At 37.3% G+C, this 20,593-nt stretch overlaps 1 protein-coding gene across 2 annotated transcripts in view; it reads left to right on the top strand.

Moving 5' to 3' along the window:
• Positions 1-19,516, top strand: part of TTC29 (tetratricopeptide repeat domain 29) — a 372,975-nt gene extending 353,459 nt beyond the window's left edge. For both annotated transcript variants that reach the window (XM_032186005.1, XM_032186006.1), the window contains 2 exons: positions 17,913-17,976; positions 18,363-19,516. In XM_032186005.1, the coding sequence (XP_032041896.1) occupies positions 17,913-17,950 (38 nt within the window). In that variant the 3' untranslated portion in view covers positions 17,951-17,976; positions 18,363-19,516. The remainder of the gene's footprint in view (positions 1-17,912; positions 17,977-18,362) is intronic.
• The last annotated feature ends 1,077 nt before the right edge of the window (positions 19,517-20,593 follow it).

A 20,593-nucleotide genomic window follows, 5' to 3' on the forward strand; every position in this document is an offset into this window, starting at 1 on the left:
GCATGAAGATAGGCGCACAGTCACTGGCTGGAAAGTTGACAGACACTTGGTTACAAGCTGATACAGTCTAGTGCTTAATTCATTTTCCTGTGGACTTCTTTCTACCCATCACCAGTCTCCATGGTGCTACTACAATTGCTTCAGGTCACTCTGCCAAGAATGAGGGAGCTTAAGCCAGAGCTAGTGTGTGTGGTGAGGCATGGGCAGCAAAGGAGTTTGCCAAATTTGAGAGGAGATATTTTTCCTATCTCTTTTAAAAAAAAAAAAAAAAAAAAAAAAAAAGTATTTCTTAGACTTTCCCCTAGCCTTTCACTATCATAGAGGGAAAAGGAATTAGGGCCTGGGCAATGATTTGAGAATGCACCCTCAGTCAAATGCAAAATATGCAAGAACTGTAAGAACCATAATTAATTTGGTAGGTAATACTAATTACACATACACACAAAAGTAGTGTCACTTGTTTTTTTTAAAAGGTGTCCTGCATTGTATTTTAAACTACCTTAAAAATTCTTTTTTTCTGGGCACGTTTTAGAAGTATACAACTGTTCAGGGAAAAAAAAAAAAAAAAAAAAAAGACTTGTTGCTCAACACATGCAACAGTGCCCTTTGATATCTTTTTTTGGACTTTGTAATAATGCTGTGACTACTGCTGTTCACAAATATTTTATTTATAAAAACTGTCCTCCCACAGGGCTGCTGCAGATGATCTGCAAGCTGAAGATTAGCCTGTAAACTCCACTTGCTCTAAGAAAAGGTGTTTCTATCTTTGAATACCATTGCTTCGATTGGGATTTTTAGTAACTAGTAGAGCGTGTTCCCAATTTCAGTACATATAGCAAGGAGTATTCGCTGAAGTAGCTGTCCCTCTAGCTCCTGAGTAAGGTGTTGAGATATCAGTTTAATGTCCAGTGTTTGTGTGACAATGCTCTATTGTTGATTAAAAACTGTACAAAAAGGGTCAATGCCTTTACACAACACGTATAATTAGTGTTATTTTTGCAAGTAAAAATAGCCATTTGGTATCTCGGAAAGACCAGCACTAACATGCCATCATTTATTTGTAGGTTTTGAGTGAAAGCCAAACAGACATTATTGCTCAGAAAACGTAACGTTTAATAGAATGAGTTTTAATGGCCAAAAATAACATATTTTGAGAGTAAGGAAGACCCTGGGATCGTGTACAGTAGAGGTAAATTGTCTGATTTAATAGTGAATTGGAAGCATTCCTATTTAGGTTTTTTAATTTTAACCCTTCTGTAGTTTCCACAAATGATCATGCTTTTCTAACAGTAGCATACCAGGGGGGAAAAAAAAAAGTGGTAGTAGGGCAGATCAAAGGTCCATCTAGCCTAGTATCTGTCTACTGGTGGCTATTAGGTGAGGAAAAGATGGGACAAGTTGACAGTGATACTTCCGTCTGGTATTCTCTTCACATTTTCATCAACCTGCAAGTTAGGGACTTTCTGACACAGAGCTTGAATGCCAATCCCACTGTTAAACAGACTTTCTTGTATTGTCCATGAATTTGTCCAGTCTATTTCAAACTGTTGGGTAACTTGAGCAGACATCTCATTGCAATGAATGTCATGGCTCAACTCCTACATGATTTGATTAAAAAAAAAAAAAAAAAAAAAAAAGTTGCCCCTCAACTTTCTTTCCAAGAGAAAGAGTGAATTACTATTTCCCACTCCCCGTCTTGATGGTACTTACAAAAACATGTGCATCCCTTTATATCCCACCATCAGTCATCTTTCTATCAACCAAAGCTTGCACTCTCCCTGTGCATAACAGACTGTTTTCCACACATGCATGAATTTGCATTTATCAGCACTAAATTTTATGTGATGCTTTATTGTCCAGTCATGAAATCTTTCTGAAGTTCTTTAAAGTTTTGATTTTCATTACCCTGTGTAATTTTGTATCAACAGTAATTTCTATCACTTAGCTGTTCACTAACATTTTTATTCATTTTTTTAACATTTAACAGTACAAATTCTACTATAGATTCCTGTTGTATTCACTACTGATCTGTCTTCATAGTGCAAATCAGTCCATCTATCCTTATCTTTATTTCATACCTTTATACAGTTATTAATCCAGAAAAGATATCTGATGCACTTGGGGAATCTAATCAGCCAGGTAGTATTCATCCATCCAGATTCTTACTCATTCCTCAAAAGAGCTATAATCTCACGAGACCTCTACAAAAGCCAGCTTGATTTGTTTCCCTTATTATAACATTTTAATTCCCCTATCTGTCCTTATATTCTTTATTATAGTTGTAACTAAGTCACCTAATGTGGAGGTCAGATTGTAGTTCTAGTCTCTCCTCCCATGGAATGTATATTATTTTTCATTAATGACTTTTTTGGCACTTCCTATTATTCTGACATTGAGGCCCAGGGAAGCAGCACCTATGTTTGTATCCTTTAAAATTCTTGAGCATATACCATTTTCTCTCCTGACTCACTTCTCAGTTTGTTCTAACTCTCATCTACTGATGTGTATTTGGGGCTCTTCCTCTCATGCTTATCTAGAAAACAAAGGTGCTGATGTACATCTCTGCTGGCGGTCTTCCTTAGTGAATGCCATCCCAAGAATACATTTAGCCTTCCTGCTGTCACATTTCATTTCTTGAGTATTCTTTCAACTTTTTTTTTCCTCTGGGGAAAACACTATGCAACTATGCTTATTCCCACTATTGCGTTGTAAGGACACAAACAGAAATGGGAAAAATGCAGTCTGTGGAGAAGTGGTGCCTGAAATCTGCTTACTATTGTAAGAAGCAGCAATGGACCAAGTCATATTTTTATGCCAATAACTTGAAATCTTTCAGCTTTTATATTTTAGAAAATTGTCCCTGGTATCATGGCAATGTGAATGTTAATATTAAAGTTCAGGTTAAAAATATGTAGTTTTTGGCTGTTGGTGGGCACAGTGACAGTGTCCAGTTGATGTTGTTAGATCATACCTGCAAGCAGCTTTCTGCATTGGTGGCAAAGGGGCAGGACACAGAGTGACCGCAAAACAGCTCTGTTCTTCTGTGCTATTCAAGGGGATTTCTGACAGGCATGGCAGGCTACAGAGGTCCCAATTCTGCTTTTAATGAAAAACTATATGTTGGGGACTTCTGGGGCTTCTCACGTGTTGCAAAGCCCAGGGAAAGCTTCTAATAGGTGTTGGCATACATCCTGAAGCGCTAACTAAACTTTTAGCAACGCATGTTTTTTTTCACTGTATTATCTTATTTATTATTTGAAAGGGGAAAAAAAAAAAAAGTAATGACGAATACATCTTTTTGTTTGTTTCCACTCTTTCTTCCTTCGTCCTTCTGTTCACATATTTGTTGTCTTCAGGGTTTTCTTTTATCTTTCCTCTGTGTTTCTTTCCTCACGGGGACTTGAGTCTTCACTCCCAGTTCACAGAAGTTAAATAATCAGATGTTAAGTTTAACCTGATAGTAAAATGTCATTCTTTGGATTCAGAAGTAACATCCTAATCACATTAGGAGAGGAAGAAGCAGTTTGCTCTTAGAGACGTTTTATGCTGTGTGCCTACTTAGGCAAGTACCACTGCATTAGTTATTGATTAGTTTTTGGAGGAAAATTTTTAATCTCTTGGAGGAAACAAACAGAAGAAATTGTTCAGAGAAGCTGTCCTGGAAGTCTTTGGGTACTTGAGAGAGAGGGGTGGAGAGAAGGAATGTGGAATGCATAAATGTACTGAAACAATAGAAGACATTAGTGCTTGAAAAAGGAAGGACTTGTATCTTCAAAGCATTTTGCCTGCTTACGCAGAAAGGACCAGGGGAGATCTTGAAAGAAATTAATTCAACTTGTGATCCTTTACTAATTTTTTGGTTGGTTGTTTAGTGTTGGTTGTTTTTCTGTTTGTAAAGAAGTCCAGAAATAGGCACGTCTGGAAATTTTCAGATATGTGTGCTCTGCAGTATGTTGAGGGAGCTTTTCAAAGTTCTGTTTAAAGCTGGCATGTTGTCTTTTTACCAAATTACTTTTTCTCACAAATGTAGTGATGTGTGTTTTCACAACTTCTTTAAATGTTTACAAGATTTTAAAGAACGTGACTAGAAATACCCTTCCTTTTTCACCAACTTAGCTTTAAACTTTTACTACAGCATCCTTAGTTTGATGGATTTTCTGGTGACTATATGGTTGAGACCTATGTTTAAAAGAATAATGCATGAAAGTAGGTAGGTAAAAATATAACCTTGGATTGTTATTATATAACCATTTTGTATTGATTAAGGCCTTGCCTGCAGCTGTAGGGCATCTTTGCTCTCAAGTTAATTAAGTAGCGTCATAATGCAATATTTAAAAATAAAAAGTAAACCATCAAGACAGGTATCCTTTAAAGTTTGATGCTATAAGACATGCATACAATTAAATACTGCATGTTCCCACCATTTCCCACAGTTAGTAGAAATGATTGTGTATATGTGAGATTGTGCACAATTGCACGCATACCCCAATGAATAAACACCGAGTTAGCAGAACTTCTAAAATTAAAGGATAATGTTGATGCATAAGTAAACATTTATGAGATGGCACATTGCTAGATTTGGGAATTAAAACTAGTGAAGTTCTGAAGAAATTCTAACAACAGTTTATCTAACACTTTATGTCTTATGTAGAACTTAGTAGTTCGATGAATGAGATTATATAATGAGAGTGCTGCAATTGGACTGTGATCCTAAAAATTCAAAGGACATAGATTTAAATATACAAACTAGGGAGAAAGAAAGTTCTTAGACATTCCTTGATGCCTGATTCAGTTCTGAGAGAGAAACTTCTTATTCTCTTCATAGATCCCTTTTATTTTAGATGCTGAGCTCTCCTGTATTTACAGCAGAGATTTGTCTTTTCCTCTCCATTTTTTTGGGTTGTAACACATACACAATAAAAGGATTTTTAATCTAGATCTTTCTGCTGCAAGATCCCTAGGATTCTGCTTAGAGATCAGTGTGAGAAATTAAAAAGAAAAAGAATGTTTACATATTTTAAGAAAGCGGTTGATTAAAAAATAAGAAATTTTAGGTACTTTAACTGTAACAAAACTAAGCCTTAAGTATAGGAGCCAAATAATTTGGATACAGCACAGTAATTTTCTGCACTTTTGAAGGAGTAGGAATGAATGAAGGAAGGTATGAACCCATTGGTCCACTTTTTTGTCCTCATCAACCTACTGAAGTAAGGTCTTCATATATGACACTGTCTCTTTTACGGGGAATGGGCTTCTTGCTTCTAACATCCCTGGATGGTACAGATCGTAAATAAAAGTAACTATGATTTTGCAAAAGATTTCTCATGTTATTCTCACTATGAACTAAAGCAACACTCTGAAGAAATCAAAGGGGAGGTTCTACTAGCTTAATTCTTCGGTGGTCTGGTTTAAGATCATTGAGGATCTTGTTAGTATGCTTTTCACCCCCACCTCCTCCACCTTCCCCCTCTTTTAAATAACATATTTAGAAATAAAGTTCAATTCTAATCTTAGTTCAGCCGGAAAGAGATGGAATACAAATATACTTTTAACATTTTTAATTCCCTTGCTGGCTTAAGTGCAAGGTAAGAACCTTGACCTAAAGCTTTATAGAGAATATCTGACTGTACAGAAAATACTTAATTGGGATCATTGTGTTTCAGTTGCCATTAATGGAAGAATTCAGCTCAGATTATTAAAAATCAAAACTATTTAGAACCAATCTACCCACTGATTAAGGAAGAGACTTGCCATGTTTTACGAAGTCAGGATTCAGTCCAGACCTGAACCACTAATTTGGCAGTGATACAGCACACACTAAGTTGTTTGTTTACCTTTGATTTCGTTGAATAGATATTTACTTTGGAGAAGTGTTATTTATAAAATAATTAGCATTGTCTTAAGAAATGTAGCTGTCCATAAACAGATACTGAACTCTTAGTAAAGTAAATGTCCCACATCTCATAATTCAGACTTCTCTGCTAAAACTATTTCTGAAATTCCAATAGCTGTAGTCTTTATTCATTTGTAAATCTTTTCTTTGTGTGTGGAATTAAACTTCAGAATAAGTTATAATAAAATACTCTGTTTTGTTGCATCATTACTTAAAAACTCCCAGGGAACTGAGTTGTAAATATTGCTCTGTAACATGTTTTCCCTATAAAATAGGAAAACCAATTTCATACTAAACCTCCCTTTCCATATAATAATTAATAATGAGTTCTTTCTGCCATTGCAAACAATAATAGATGTACGATTCAACAACAGTGAATGTAAATATGTAAAAGGATGTGTTTATGAAGTATATCCTTTTAAAATAAATGAATTTACTTAGCGATGTCTAAACTGAGAATGTCCTAGAAGACTGCAGAATGCTTCCCCTTTCTGAGTTTCATGTGGGTGTCTAGAGTAATGAATAGTAAGAAAGAGTGACCAAAATTCAGTAGTATGTAGCTGATGTGCAGATGTGTCTCACTGGGTGTAGCTGTTCTGGTCTGTGTCATGTAACATTACAAGACCTTCAGTTGTGCTTCAAAGTCTCTTGTTCTGTGCAAGTCACTCACATATTACTGGCGTTTTTACTGCCTAATCTGATCCTTCCCATTTGTGGCCATACCCATGTGTTATAAAAGACAATTATTACATGAAGAGCAGAATTAATCCTTGTGGAATCTTGCAAATAACAGGCCTGGTGCTGGGATTGTGCCTCTCTAGAAGTGACAAATTTTGGGAAAGATTCCAACTGTTAAAACCTTACTGATGACTTATGCGTTATTGTGGGCTTCGTTTATCTTGCTGAGGTGAGACTGCAATTTTAGATAGTGTCAAATGGTGATGAGAGGTCCAAAGGAACAGCTTTTCTGTTTGTCCTCTGTGTGCTTAATAAAAACAAAAACAAAAACTAACCTCACTGCCTTAAAAGCCATTTCGGTTCCATGTCTTGGGTTGAATTTCTACTGTGCCAAGTCTCCAAGAGTAGCTTCTAATTAGAAATCCCTTCTAGTAAGTTTTTGACTATGTCATCTTACGCCAATTTAAGAAGAGGCTTGGTGGAGAATAAAACTTGGCTACAAAAGTTGCATGCAGGATAGGCATCTTCTGTGTCAGTCAAAAATAGAAGAGAGCATTCATTTTTTGAAGACATATTGCTTATTTTCTTTGCTCTCAAGAAGGAGGAGTACCATAAAGAGTAAATACCAACAATATTGGTACAATTGGTGTATGTACCAGTAAGGTGCACAGATGGATATGTAGATTTGTATTATCATTAGAAAACTAATCGTTGAAAAAGGTTTTATTTGCAATTACATTAATGAAGAATACTTCTGTTAAAACAAATAAATAGTTAGAGGTCTTAACCAGAAGTATAACACATCAAAACTAACATGGACTTTATTTCCTATTCTTTCAAGTACACAAACTTGCAGATAGTAATTAAATTAAAAATTTTAACCTAATGAATTTGAAGTCAGTGCCTAAAAAGGGCACCTCGTGAAAAAGTACATTGCAGCTTCCCCTAATGGAAGAAATATTGGACTGATGAAAGCAACCTATAGAGAACATGAAATAACAGCCAAGTGCTGGCATTTTAGGAATGTCTGTTCATAGACGTGCAAGTTTTATTTCACATTGTCCTCACCCTTCTCAATAAGAATGACTGATAGCCTCACTTTGTGATTTCCCAGCTTTTAAGAGTCTATTTTTATTTATTTTTTATGACCAACCTTACACTTGTTAAATGTAATTTTTGCTTTATGTAACATAAAAAAGAGCACATCTGCAGTATGCTGTCCCATGAATTAACAAGAATGACTGGACATAAGACAAGAAATCCTTTAAAAACATATGTTCACATTAAATATCTGGGCTATCTCAGTAAAGGAGGTCTTATGGGGTCATTTTTGATGCAGTGCAAGTAAACCATTTCTGCTCTCCTGAAATAGTTTCTTTCAGGTTTATATTGAGCTTGTATAAAGGCACATTACATAAATAAGGGCTTAGTTTGTACATTAGTCTTTTACATCTTGGATTCTTACTAAATCCTTGTTTTTACCAACTTGATGCTTAAGAGAGATTGATTTCTGCTACACATGTTTATGGTGTTTATTTTGATATGTCTGGGATTAAAAACAAAATTAACGCGCATAATCAATTTTGTTAGAATTAAAAAGGGTGCTTTGGTACCTTCGGTTACATTCTTCTCAAGAAAAAAAGAGATGTGATAATAAAGGGATTGATTTATTCAATCACAGGGTATAAAAACATTAGCCCTGGGAAAGAGCCTTCCTCTAAGAGCTTTAGCTGCCCAGTCTCACTTGTGTGGCACAAAATAATTTGCATTTTTAGAGAGATTTCATGTCTTCCGTGAGCTCTAGTGAAACATGAATAAATTGCTTTCTTTTCCTTTTTTCTGATTTTATAAAGCTGAATCCATTAGGGGCTGAGTCAAACTGTAATGAAAGAAAAGCAACAACTGAAATGATGGAAACCCTGGATTAGATTTCTTAGTAGTCCAAGCCCAGCTGTCATGGCCTACGTGTCAAGCTAGTGCTCTTTGGGGAGGCCCAACAGTACATGCGAATATTTTTTTAACTGCTGTGTTACAACAGGTCTCCAAAGCAGCTAGGAATTAAACAGAGAAGCAAAGATTAAGAATTAAATAGAGCCACGGCAAGCAGTTCACCAGAGAGATTTCTAGTCAAGCAAGTAAACCTTTCCAAAACTGCTAACCCGCTGCTGTCTGCCTAAGATGCTTCCACATGACCCACCTTGCTCCTTTGTGCACGCTGAGTTTGGGATCGCTGAAGGTGCGTGTGAAGGAGATGGTTGTTCATGTTGCTGAGTGCGCTGACCTGCCTCTATGCTAGCACAGGCTGTGGAGTTCACCACAAAACACTGCTCAGCTCAAACAAAGTCTCCGCGAAAGGCTAGTGTTTTTATTCTTTCATATTATATAATCTGCTCAGCTAGCTCATATTATCAGGTAAAATCTAAGCAGAACCCAAAGAAGCCAAGTTACAGTTTCTAGTTTTATGCCTGATAAATATTTTTGCACACCAGAATCAAACTAGGGCTCCACTGTTGGAAGAGGGGCAGTTCTCAAGATTTGTGCCTGTGAAATATTCCTTCTGCTGGAAGAAGGCTTTGCATGAAGACTCTTCAAACTCCAAGCAGGTGTGTCTTATTCTAATTTACCTTTCACACCTTGTGAGCTTTGTGATGAGGTTGGAACATGATTTGATCAGAACGCGCTGATTCCAGCATGGATTTTAAGAGGAAAGCTGCAGGTTTGTGTCTTAGTGGGGAGACCTGGTCTCCTATCAAAGCACCAGATGTTAATCAGAGTACACTCTAGTGTTGGATTATCAAATTACCATTACCCAGTCTTCTACCTAATGCTTGGAATTCATCCAGCTTTGATTTGAAAGAGCCCTTGCTCTCTCCCGTGAAGGGGATTATGGCACAATCAAGGGGTTTCCTAGGACAGTAGTAAATTCAGATAGCTGAAATCATCTGGAGTCCCCTATTCACTTTGTTTACTTGCTAGGGAAATCGTGATATAACAAATCTATGTTAACTTCGAAATAGATTTCCCTCATTGTGAGAACAATTACACAGTTTAAAAAAAAAAAAAAAAAAAAAAATCAGCCACTCTTAGACTTGTTCCATGGGAAAAATTCCTTCCTTATTTCTGAACTGGTGACCTTGCATGATTTACCACATCCTAGGAAGGCACTTCAAACTGGCAGCAGCTGTAACAGAAATGGTGTCTGCCCCAACTTCCACCAATGCCTATGTGACGGACTGGGCTGTGAGGGAAACCTTTCCCTTAACAGCCTAACCTTCAGCAGCAACAGGGAAGTAACTGCTTCCTTTTCTCCCTTTGCTTTGTGTTGGGGGCAAAGGTCCAGAAGAAGCCAGATCGCCCATCTCTTTTCTCCGTCTGCCAGGCCTAGAAACCCATTCCTTCCTGCAGCTGCATGGGGCCTCTGAAGGACAGCATCCTTCATCGGTTCTCATCCCAGCCTCGTCACTCAGTCAAAGACTGGAGTGGCAGGGTGACATCTTTTACGTTACGAGGCGATGAGTATGGCATAATTCAAAGTGAATTTAAAATTACTGAAGTCAAATATTTTTTTTAAAGACCTGTTTTGAGACAATTTGGCATAGCTGACATAGCCATGGCTTCAGCGAAGCTGCATGGGTTGTGTCACTTGAGGATCAGGCCCAGACTAGCCAGGGCATTTATTTTTAAATTCTAGCTTCTACTCATATGTTCTTAAAAATCTCTGTAGTTCTATAACTTTCCAAAGCAGCTCACAAGTCTTATGCTGACTGCTAATAAAGCAGAAAAACCATTTCCATTTTTCAGTGTAATCTTTTTTTCATGTGAATCTATTTCTCATCAAAAGAACCAGATGACTGGTCTGAAAGCTGGAGTTCTATACACATCTGTAAAGAGGGGAGAAGTAGTGGCCTTTCAAGTTGTCCCAAGTTATCTGGAAGAACAAGTCCATAAATCCAAAAATGAAGAGGGAGAAACCCAACACTCAGTGTTGGTCTGACCAACAGAAGTATTGTTCCCAATTCCTGATGAAGAGAACTAGGCCTGATCTCACCCTGTTGGTAAAATCAACAAAGAAAGCTGATAGAAAAAACTTCCTTCAAAGTGTCAACGGGACACTGCGTGGGAAGTATTTCACATAATGTTATACCCATGTTGCCGTGTGTGAATGCAAGTACCCTCCACAGACCTGGACCTTAACTTCCAGCTGTTGCCATTATTGACTGTTGGTATTAGAGTGGTACTGCATGACCTGGCTGGTAGCTGGACTTCCTTTGAGCTGGATATTCTGCAGTCATAATACTGTGAAACGAATAGCAGTAGGAGAAAATGAGATGATCAGCAGCCGAGTAAGCAGTTGCTTGGATATTATCAAAATAATATGAGCCCTTTGCAAAAGAGAGCATGGAGGTAATCAGGTAGCTTGATGGATATTTATAGGCAGCATGGGAGAAAGCCCAAAGGATGCCTCCACAAAAATTGGACAAGGAGGCAAAGTAGTCTTTGGGCTGGAGTAGAAAGAAGGGAGGGAGTCCATGCCTCCTGTTCAGCTTCCCAGCAACGCTCATCTGTCTGGGCAGCTCTCAAGGCCTCCACAACTAGTGGCGGCTGCACCAACCGCCCATTCTGAGGGCATCTTCACAATAACAGAGTTTTCTCAGAAAAGCAATTCAAAGATAAGTGATTCGTTGGTCTGCTCTAAAATACTGCATGATTTCTGATCTGCCTGTACCTGGGAGGGGGGGAAGAGAGAGAGGGGATCTGGTTATATGAAGGTAGTAAGGATTTATTTATTTATTTATTTATTTATTTTGGAAGAGAGAAGTAGGAGCACTTTGTATCAATCTTAGAAGACTTGAGCTGCTGCAAAGAATGCTATTCTCCCTAGAAAACCTCATTCACAAGAAAATTGATACTTCTGTAAGGGACTCTGTATCTTTTTTTTAAAGAACATCGTCTTCCAGATGTTTCCCCTACATCTCCTTAGCCTGAGAGGGTGCACTCATGCCTAAGATGTGTTAGAGGACGTAAAGCTAAAGTCAGATAAGGAGAAAAAAAATATCCCTGGCATCCTCTTTTTTTGTAGCAGATGCACTGTTGGATTTTCTCTGCTTCACTGGCTTCAGTTTCTGTACCCAAAGATACCTTTGGCTAAGCTCTTGGAAGACAGTTTCTCAGGTAAAAAAAAAAAAAAAAAAAAAAAAAAGTTGCATAGAGGCCTCAGATAATAAACAGTTTGTGAGCCACCAGGCAGAGTAGTCACTGGAGATGCTGAAATAAAGAAGTCTCAGCCATGAAAAAGGGCTCTTACATATAATTATGGAAGAGTAGGTAAGTCTTTAGAGGCCAGAAAACAGCAGAGCCAAGCCAGAACATAAAGAATGAGATCTGCAAAACAAGAAACTCAACAAAATTGCATACAGCACTCATGTCAAAACGCAGAGATAAAAGCAAAAAGAACTAAAATCACAGATACTTCTAATCAGAGCAATCTGATACTGTATTTGATCCTCAGTATGCTAATGGCACATAATTAAGCAAGAGGAAGTGTTTAAGTAATCTGCTTTCCAGCTTTCCCTCCCTTTGGGACACCTTTGGGGGGCCTGAATTTCAGAGAAAGGGGTGCTAAGCACTCTCTGACAGTCAGATGCTTTGAAGGCACATCAAGCTGCATATTCAGAAATAAATATCACACACTACCAGTGATTTAAATGCTGAGATCCTCTGTTCAGTGGCATATTTTGCTCAATGGGTAGAAGATAGTGTTTACAAAATGCATAGTTATGAACTGTCCTGCGATCCTGTCTTCTAGCTTTTAATTGGGCCTTTGTAACAAATACTTAACAGGCTTAATGCAGTGTGTCTGTACGAGTCGAGGAGAAGGCATAAGGTTTTATGTGTAGCCATGCAAGAACATTGCATAGTAAGTACATAAAGTAGGTTCACACACAAGACAGGACAAGAATTGGGGTGATTTGAGGGAATTCTTCAGTGTTCTGACCTGGACATGACTTGGTCTCAGAATCAGTGCTGTGTCTGAAACCTGTGGTTCATCGTATTTTGCTTATTTACTGAGCACCTGCTATACCTTGCTTAAAAACAAACAAACAAAAAACATAAATGTAGCGATGGTAACACTGCACACAAACTGAGCAGGAATATGATGCTTCTGTTGTGGTTATTATATTGTCTAAAACATTAGTCCACTTACTGCTTCATTGCCCTTTGCAGTGAGATTAGATTCCATTCATAACTCTAAAGATGTGTATTAAAAATGTCTCCGCGTATGTCATTAAGATGCACATTTTTGTAAAAAGCCTGTAGGAATATCTTCAAAAATGCTGGCAGAAGTTCTTCAAGAATATGAAATAACAGTTCTGTGAGCAAGAGAAGGATTTCTTTTCATAAGGATTTCTGAGTAGCTTTTGGGCTCAATCTTCAGTTGTGGCTCACAGTTCACAGCAGAGATGGAAGCAGTGGAAGTGTTTTTATGCTGCTTGTATGTTCTCTCCTCACCAGCTCCTCAGGGTAGCCAAGGGTCAGTTTGGTACCTAACCCGAGACAGAGCAGCCCCCATTTGCTCAGAATTTGGCTGTCTCAGGAAGTTCCCCAGGGGCTTGTCCTGTTTTCAGGAGAGAGCATGTAGGTTCCAGCTGTGATCTTTATTCTACATCTGGGTGGGGGGTGAAAGAAAAGAAAGCCTTTCCTGGGCCTCTGGGAATTTTCCTTCGCACTGTGGAAACCTTGATTAACCAGCTGGGCAGACATTCAGGCAGCTTCCAAAATTTTGCCTTAGACTGAGAAAGATTAGAGATACCAAATCTGAAACTATCTTTCCTTAATTTCTTCTAAACTTGGGTTGGAATATGCCAGAGATGAGATGCCTTATTGAAACTTTAATGGTTTCAATTTCATGTAAAATTTGATGAAGATAAAGCTATAAACTAAAGACTAGTAGCTATTTTATTTAGAGTTCTTGAAGTAACCTTCTTAGTGAATGTTTTTCAAATCCGATTTTTCCACACCAAAAAAAAAAAATAATGGTGTAGAAGTTTTGTGGCATATCCCTAACTTCCAGACAAGCAAAAGACACTGTCACATTTTGGCCTTTTTGTTGTTGACCTACACTCAAACATGACAGAGCTGTTATTTCGAGTTGGTATATGGCTTATGCAAAAGATATTGCTCTAGTGTATTGTCACAGACTGGTGTAGAATTTTCATAATGAATAGAACTGTAAAATGTGAGATCAAGAGAGTCCCATCATTGTACAAACATCTGATGTGTCCAAACTGTGAAAGAAAGGAAGGTTAAGTTGTGTGAGGACTGTTGAATATGAACAAGTAAATGACAAAACTTGCTAAGCAGAGAAATACTTATATTCCCATTTAGTTTTCTTATCCAAATCATAAAAACCCCACTCTTTCCTTACAGTGCCATAGTCTGAGTGGACTCTTTACAAGCATATAAAATAAATTCTGCTTCTCATTCATAACTCTACCTATCTGTAAAGACTTTATTCAGAGAAACCTACCTGTTCGATGTACTTCCTGTAGTTCATTTAAGGCTCCCATTTGTACTCATAAAGATTCATTCATTGCCCTGAATAATATATATGGTATATAGGAAGGAGAACCAACTGTGGCTTTTACAATCTGAATTAAACAACTTTGTCTGATAACAGAAGCACTGTCTCTTTTCTAACCAGGCCATAAGCCCTAAGGGTCTTGTATGTGTGCCTTTATTTATTTTTGCCAAATTGTCCTACAAGGATCTGAAAGCCAAGTGAACAGAGCTGACTGAATTGTTTCTCTCTGCCTGCTCACAAAGACTGAAGCAGGCGTAGGCATAATTGTATTGAAGCAAATACCCATCCCTAAACTTACTCTAAAATGCAACTGGATGATCTGTCCTTTTCTCAGTCCCACCTTCTAACCTTCCTCGTCGAGAGAGTTCATCTGTTATGTGTGGCTCCTACAAATGCCTGTGATTAATAACTACCATGATTCATTAGCCTGTGTTGTTTGCATTGTTTCCCAATGGGAGCATTTGCTGTCTAGGGATAGTCCATGATTACTCTGCCTCATGGAATAGTAAGATGCTTTCAATCTAATGTGCTGTCCATGTTTTAACATAAAATAATATTAAGGCATCCACATAATGGAACCATCTGAAGATCCATTTTATTAAGCAGTGAAAGAAAATGTGCATGTGTTTGTATGTGCGAGGGAAACATAACCAACAAATCTCTTTTACCAGAAACATAATTTCCGTAAACGTTTCACTTAAAGGCACGGCTATTTTGGGGTGCAGTTATTTGGATCTGAGGTTGAAAAAAATACTCTGTGGTCAATACCTTACCTGGCACAATTAGCTTGCTCAAATTGCATATGGCCTACTCAAAATAAGAAAAGCAGGAAGCAGAGGCAGGTTCATGGTATGTATTCCATTCCATTTGGCACATATTTATTTTAAATGCAAGCTACCTTCAAGTACAAAGCCGTAGTGCTCTTAAAAGATTACTGTTTCAAGTTACTCCACATACCTTAACAGAGGCATGTAACCTTTTTACATTATATGATCAACTTTTTGACAGTGCAGGGCCAGCACAGCTAATGGAATAATAGCCTGCAGGGTCCAGCTAAATGATATACGAATATAATCAACCTTTGTGATGACTATTCAAAAGTAATCCCTTTAGCTTTCAACTGCAACATATATTTCAACCAGGCAAAGCCATATGAAGAAAATCTCTGCAGACTCCACTGATACAATATGGCCTTCATATCCCCACAGTGTGTTTGCTGCTCACACTGAGTTTTAAATTTAAGGTAATGGCTACTGTATATTCATGTGAGCATAGAACAATACCTTTGATTTGTTGGAGAAATGTTACATTAGCTACCAAGGGTCCTATTCAGTAAACTTTGACACAACCCTTATATATGGTTTACTGCTTATGCTAAATGGAATATGCCTGATAAAAATGCTCTGCATGCCCAAATTGTACAAATTCATTAATCTTTATATTCATAAAACCTCCAAGTACAACTGCCTCCATTCCAAGTGAACCTAGTCAGGATACATGGCTAAACATGTAGGCCCCATCTGTTTTTTAAAAAAGCATTGCATCGATTTTAATTTATCAAAACAGAAAAAAGTAGGAAAATCTACAAGTGTGGGACGTGCCTGTGTTGTTGAGTCATATTATTTGCTACTGCATCTTTATTCCTCCCCCATTACGTCATACAACAGACTATACAACTGAAAATAGCTGCATGACCTTTAAAATGCAAGTAGCTTTTAAATGAGAATAATAGATTGTAGCTCATCACCAGCAGGGTAATCTAGCGCACCCTGTCATATCATGGATAGGATGTAAAGAATGCAGTGAGATTTAATTTTTCTCTCTTTATTTTAGGACAAAAATACAGTATTGGCTAGCAGTGAGCCCAAATACATGAGGTTCACTGTATAAAAGGAAAACAGATATAAAAATACTGCTACAAATTACTACTCCTGCATGGACAAAACAGTAAGAGTTCACTCACATTAACAACAGCTGCAAATGTGTTGTTGGTTGCATATGTACCTAAATATATTTAAAACATGTTCCTGACTTTTGATGCATTATATTATAATATTTTATGTCACCTTAGCAAGCTAGCTATAAGGGAAAAATGGGAGAGGACACGGACTTTTCTCCTTTTGCTTTTGCTTGCCCTGTCTCTTCTTGAGTGCACAGACATGCAGGGCATCCTCAGCACGCTGCAGCAGGGAGTTCCAAGAGTGAGATGGCAGTGCATGAAGAACCTCTCCTTCGTCTCCAAACCCATCACCTGCCATTTTCTTTGTATCTTACCTCATACTTTATTGGAAAACACAGGGAAAAAACAGTTTCTGGGTCACCTTCTGCATGTTACTCTCATTGTCACTTCTCTTGTCAACAACTCAAAAACATTGCTTTTTTTTTTTTTTTTTTTTTTTTTTTTTTTTTTTTTAAGAATTTTCAGCTCCCCAAGCCATGCTTCTTTATCAACTTATGGAGCTTTTCAGTGAAGTTCTAGTTTAATAAAGTCCACGTGTCTCTGAAAAATGCCTTGGATTTGAATGCTTTCTCATCTCATGGGCATGCAGTCTTGGGATCCATTACATTTCCTTTATAACCTTTTGATAGAATGGTACCTAAAATTCTTGTCCTCTCTGAAGCCAGTGATCATTGTAGCTTTGGTCTTTGTAACTGCAGCTTTCATTCTTTTCTATGACTTCTCACTAATTACGTTGTATAAAGGACTAACAGCTCTGCTTGAACTTCTACTACAGGAGCATAATGAAATAATGAGATTTTTAGAAGTATAACAATTTCTTACATAGAGTCATGTAAACTGTAAGAACAACAGAGATGCCAATTCTTTCTATGCTGAAAATGTGACTGGACAATTTTTAATTATGTTTTATCAACAGCAGTGATAATATGTCAGGAACATCCTATTATGATTAATTGTATTTACATACTATTAATACATATTAATGCTTAGCGCTGCATTTCACCCAACACAATGAGACAGAAGGATGCTAGATGGTGTGATCTGTGGTGGTTTACATGTATTATCATTATGAATATGAGATGCTTTTATTGTTCCCAATTAGCACAGGCCAAACAACCGCCAAGAAAACATCTACGGCTCAGTATTCTGTTACTTACCCTTGATACACTTCATATTTGCTGGGAGCATAGAACTGTTAATCAGACAGTGACAGTTTGGTGTCCAAGTGTGAAGGCAAAAGGCCAAAAGGTGCATGAGAACAGCAATTTATGCTGTAATTCCCTATCTGTCACGCACATCTCCACTGGGTTTTGTATATGTCCAAGAATGGAAGACACGTTGTTGTCAGAGACACACTTTCAAGTGTATTTCCTTGCAAGTACATCTGGTACTATACATACATAGTCACGTGTTGGATTTGAGGCACCCACTGATCTTGCACCACTTCTTCAGTGTTGAGGTTCCACTGGGAAGAGCATTAATGCTATCCTGGTGTAAAGCTGGGATGGGACAACATAGTTCAGACCCCATGGCAGCACTGCCAAACTGCATGAGGCTCTCAGCTGCTTCAGTGAATTAAATCAGAGTGGTCTCACCTGGCCGTATCCTGAAAAACTAGACCTTGTTTGAGAACTAAGAAGCCCCTGCCAGTTCTATAATCCAGAGTTGTATCTTAGGTAGCTAAAGTTGTATCTATTGTCTAGGATTTCCTTCTCTTGTGACTTTTTACTGTCTTACAACAGTGCTCTAAGTCCAAAGCACTAACACGCTTTCTTGTTTGTTTGTTTTTGTAATAACAGAGCTTGATAAAGAAACAAGTGATTCAGAGCCCCTGTGAGCCTCTTCCAGAGACACAAATTCTAGGTAATTCCTGGTACAGTATTTGCTCTTAATCTGTACGCTTTTTTACTAATAATATGATGATTTTCATAAAATGTCATTTGGTATCAAAATTTAACCTGATTTTGACAGGTAATTGTATATCAGCTGGTTTACTTTGTCTAAGTAACAATATTTTTCTTGTTCATAAAGGAACAAATTCACACTTCCTTCACATTTTTTACTCTTTTTCCTGTGTTTGGAATTTAATTGCCTTTGATCCTGTAACTGCTTTTAATTTAAATAAAAAAGCCTTTGAGACAAAAGCAAATCTATTAACCAGATGCTGAAGTCAAACATAAAATACGTAGATATCAGCAAGTATAAACTTACAACATTTGGTATTTGTTATTTGCCTTTTTTCATTACAGAGAACACCTGCTTGCTTACAGAGAAGCTGATAGATGTCTATTATAAAAACTGGAAGATCCTTGAAGACTCACGTAACAAAGTAAGGATTTTGGTGGAAATTCTGTCATTTAAGTGGGTACACAGTGGTGCAGTATAAATACCTGAGAGCTCTAAGTTCTCGTCTGTCTAAGGGTGGCCTCATCTTTTTTTATGAAAAGTAGCTAGTGTCATTGATATAAATACAAAAGGAAAAGAATAATACAGAACAGGATGTCTGTTGTTTGTACCACTAATGCTTATTGTGTTTCAAAGTGTCGAGATCCTCCCATTAAGATACCAAACATCCTTTATGCTTGCTGAAGTAAATATGAATCCAAGATGCTCAATACCTTGGAAGATCAATTTCTAAATGTCTGGAATATTTGCTTTAAATCCCTAATTATTGTCCCATTCAGGAAAAAAACAAACAAACAAACAAGCGAAAAAAGCTACAAGCTCGATGCCTTATATCTAGAACTATCAGTGATTTTTAGCTTCTGTGCTTAACAGTTGTGGTTCAACAATGACCTGAACAGAATAGATCCAGCCTGGGTGGCCCACTGTGGTGCAGTTTTGATCTTGTCTATAATGCAGGTCAGACCCAAACACAACTAAGTTTCTTTAAAATCTGGTTGAGCACACTTAAGAAATTGCTGAAAATCTGTACAACCAAAGCATTTGAAATGCCATTGACTGTCTCAAGTGAAACATCAATCTATAGGCACAGCTGAAATGAGTATATTTAATAGTGAAAGTGCAACTAGCAGAATACCTGTATGTCACCTTTTCAACACGGAAAATGAAATTTCCCTTTTAGTAAAGCCTGTGTTCATTCACACAATCTGGAAATGTAAAAATCTGCTTGGATTCTTTCTGATAAATAATCTGAAGCCCCGATTGTAGAGGGTGTGTGGAGAATTGTCTCCTGTTTTGAGGTGCTGACATTCCTGGCTGTATGTTCCACCCATCACCCGCAGCAGTCTGACTCCTGTGGTCTTCACCATTCTGAGGGGGCATTTCCCAGCCACTGTCACTGCTGGCCCCAAGAACAGTTAAGGGACAGAAGGTGGTGGTTATTGACTCACAAAATATATGCCGAAGCAGGATTTGGAACCTTTGGATTTTATTTAGGAAAATTCACGCAAGCTTTTTTAATTTCATATATTAGAAAATCTTTCTTTTGAGCTACATAAACAAAGCTTTATGAATCCCAATAATTGATCTTTCCTGTCTTTAAATGGAGGTTTCCGGAGCCAGAGTTTGAAGCAAGGTCCATTAGACCTGTAATCAGTTTTTATGACAGTCTTTGAGCAAGCAATAGCTTTTGCTATAGTAATAACTCAATTCACTGGTTTTCTTCAGGGTTGCGATTTGAGTAACTGGTTGACATGTGACAATAGGATTTCTCCCTGTTAAGGCATGGTGAAAAATACATCATTAACTAGCTCTTATTAGATCATTTTTGATGAAGATGCTGTGTGCTTACAATGTAAACGAATACCTGTAGCAATACTTTTATTCTTTTACTTAGAGGTCTTTATTTTCTGAACACAAGGCTCATGACAACAATTTTAATTTATAATGTTTCTAGAAGGATAAAAACTTGTATACGAATGTTCCTACACAAAATTATGCACATACTTAAGCATACAAATTTACTGAGTGTTAAAGAAGGTAAACATTTAATGAATACAAGGAAGGGGAACAGGACCATGAATTAAATATAAACAATAACAGTATACAGTTTACCCCTCATATTTTAATGCTGTTGATGTGAAAGACCAAAAGTACTAGAAAAACAATACAGAAACTGGAAATAACACCTGAAAATCACATTAATCTGCAAACTCTTCTAGTCCTGATAAAACATAGCAGAGCTTCTTTAACATGATGCTGATTTTAGATATTTGTAATTTCTTTTATCAGAAAGTTGTTGAAAAGAATGGGGTATGTGAATTTATCATTCGTAGTGGGGAAAAAACATATAAAAATACTGTATACCAAGCTGACATTCTAGAAAAGTTGATTATCATTTTTTCAAGGGCAAGCTTCTAAATTCTTATGGGTTTTGAACCTTATGTACATTTTTACAACAACCAAACATTATATGTATGCGTCCCAAAAGTTGTTATGCATCTATATTAAATAGCATCCGTGATCATCAGTATTCTTTGCAAATCTGAACTCATTGCTAAGTGATAACTTTTGTATG

The sequence above is a fragment of the Aythya fuligula genome, chromosome 4 (assembly GCF_009819795.1).
Source record: "Aythya fuligula isolate bAytFul2 chromosome 4, bAytFul2.pri, whole genome shotgun sequence".
Taxonomy (NCBI): Eukaryota; Metazoa; Chordata; class Aves; order Anseriformes; family Anatidae; genus Aythya; species Aythya fuligula.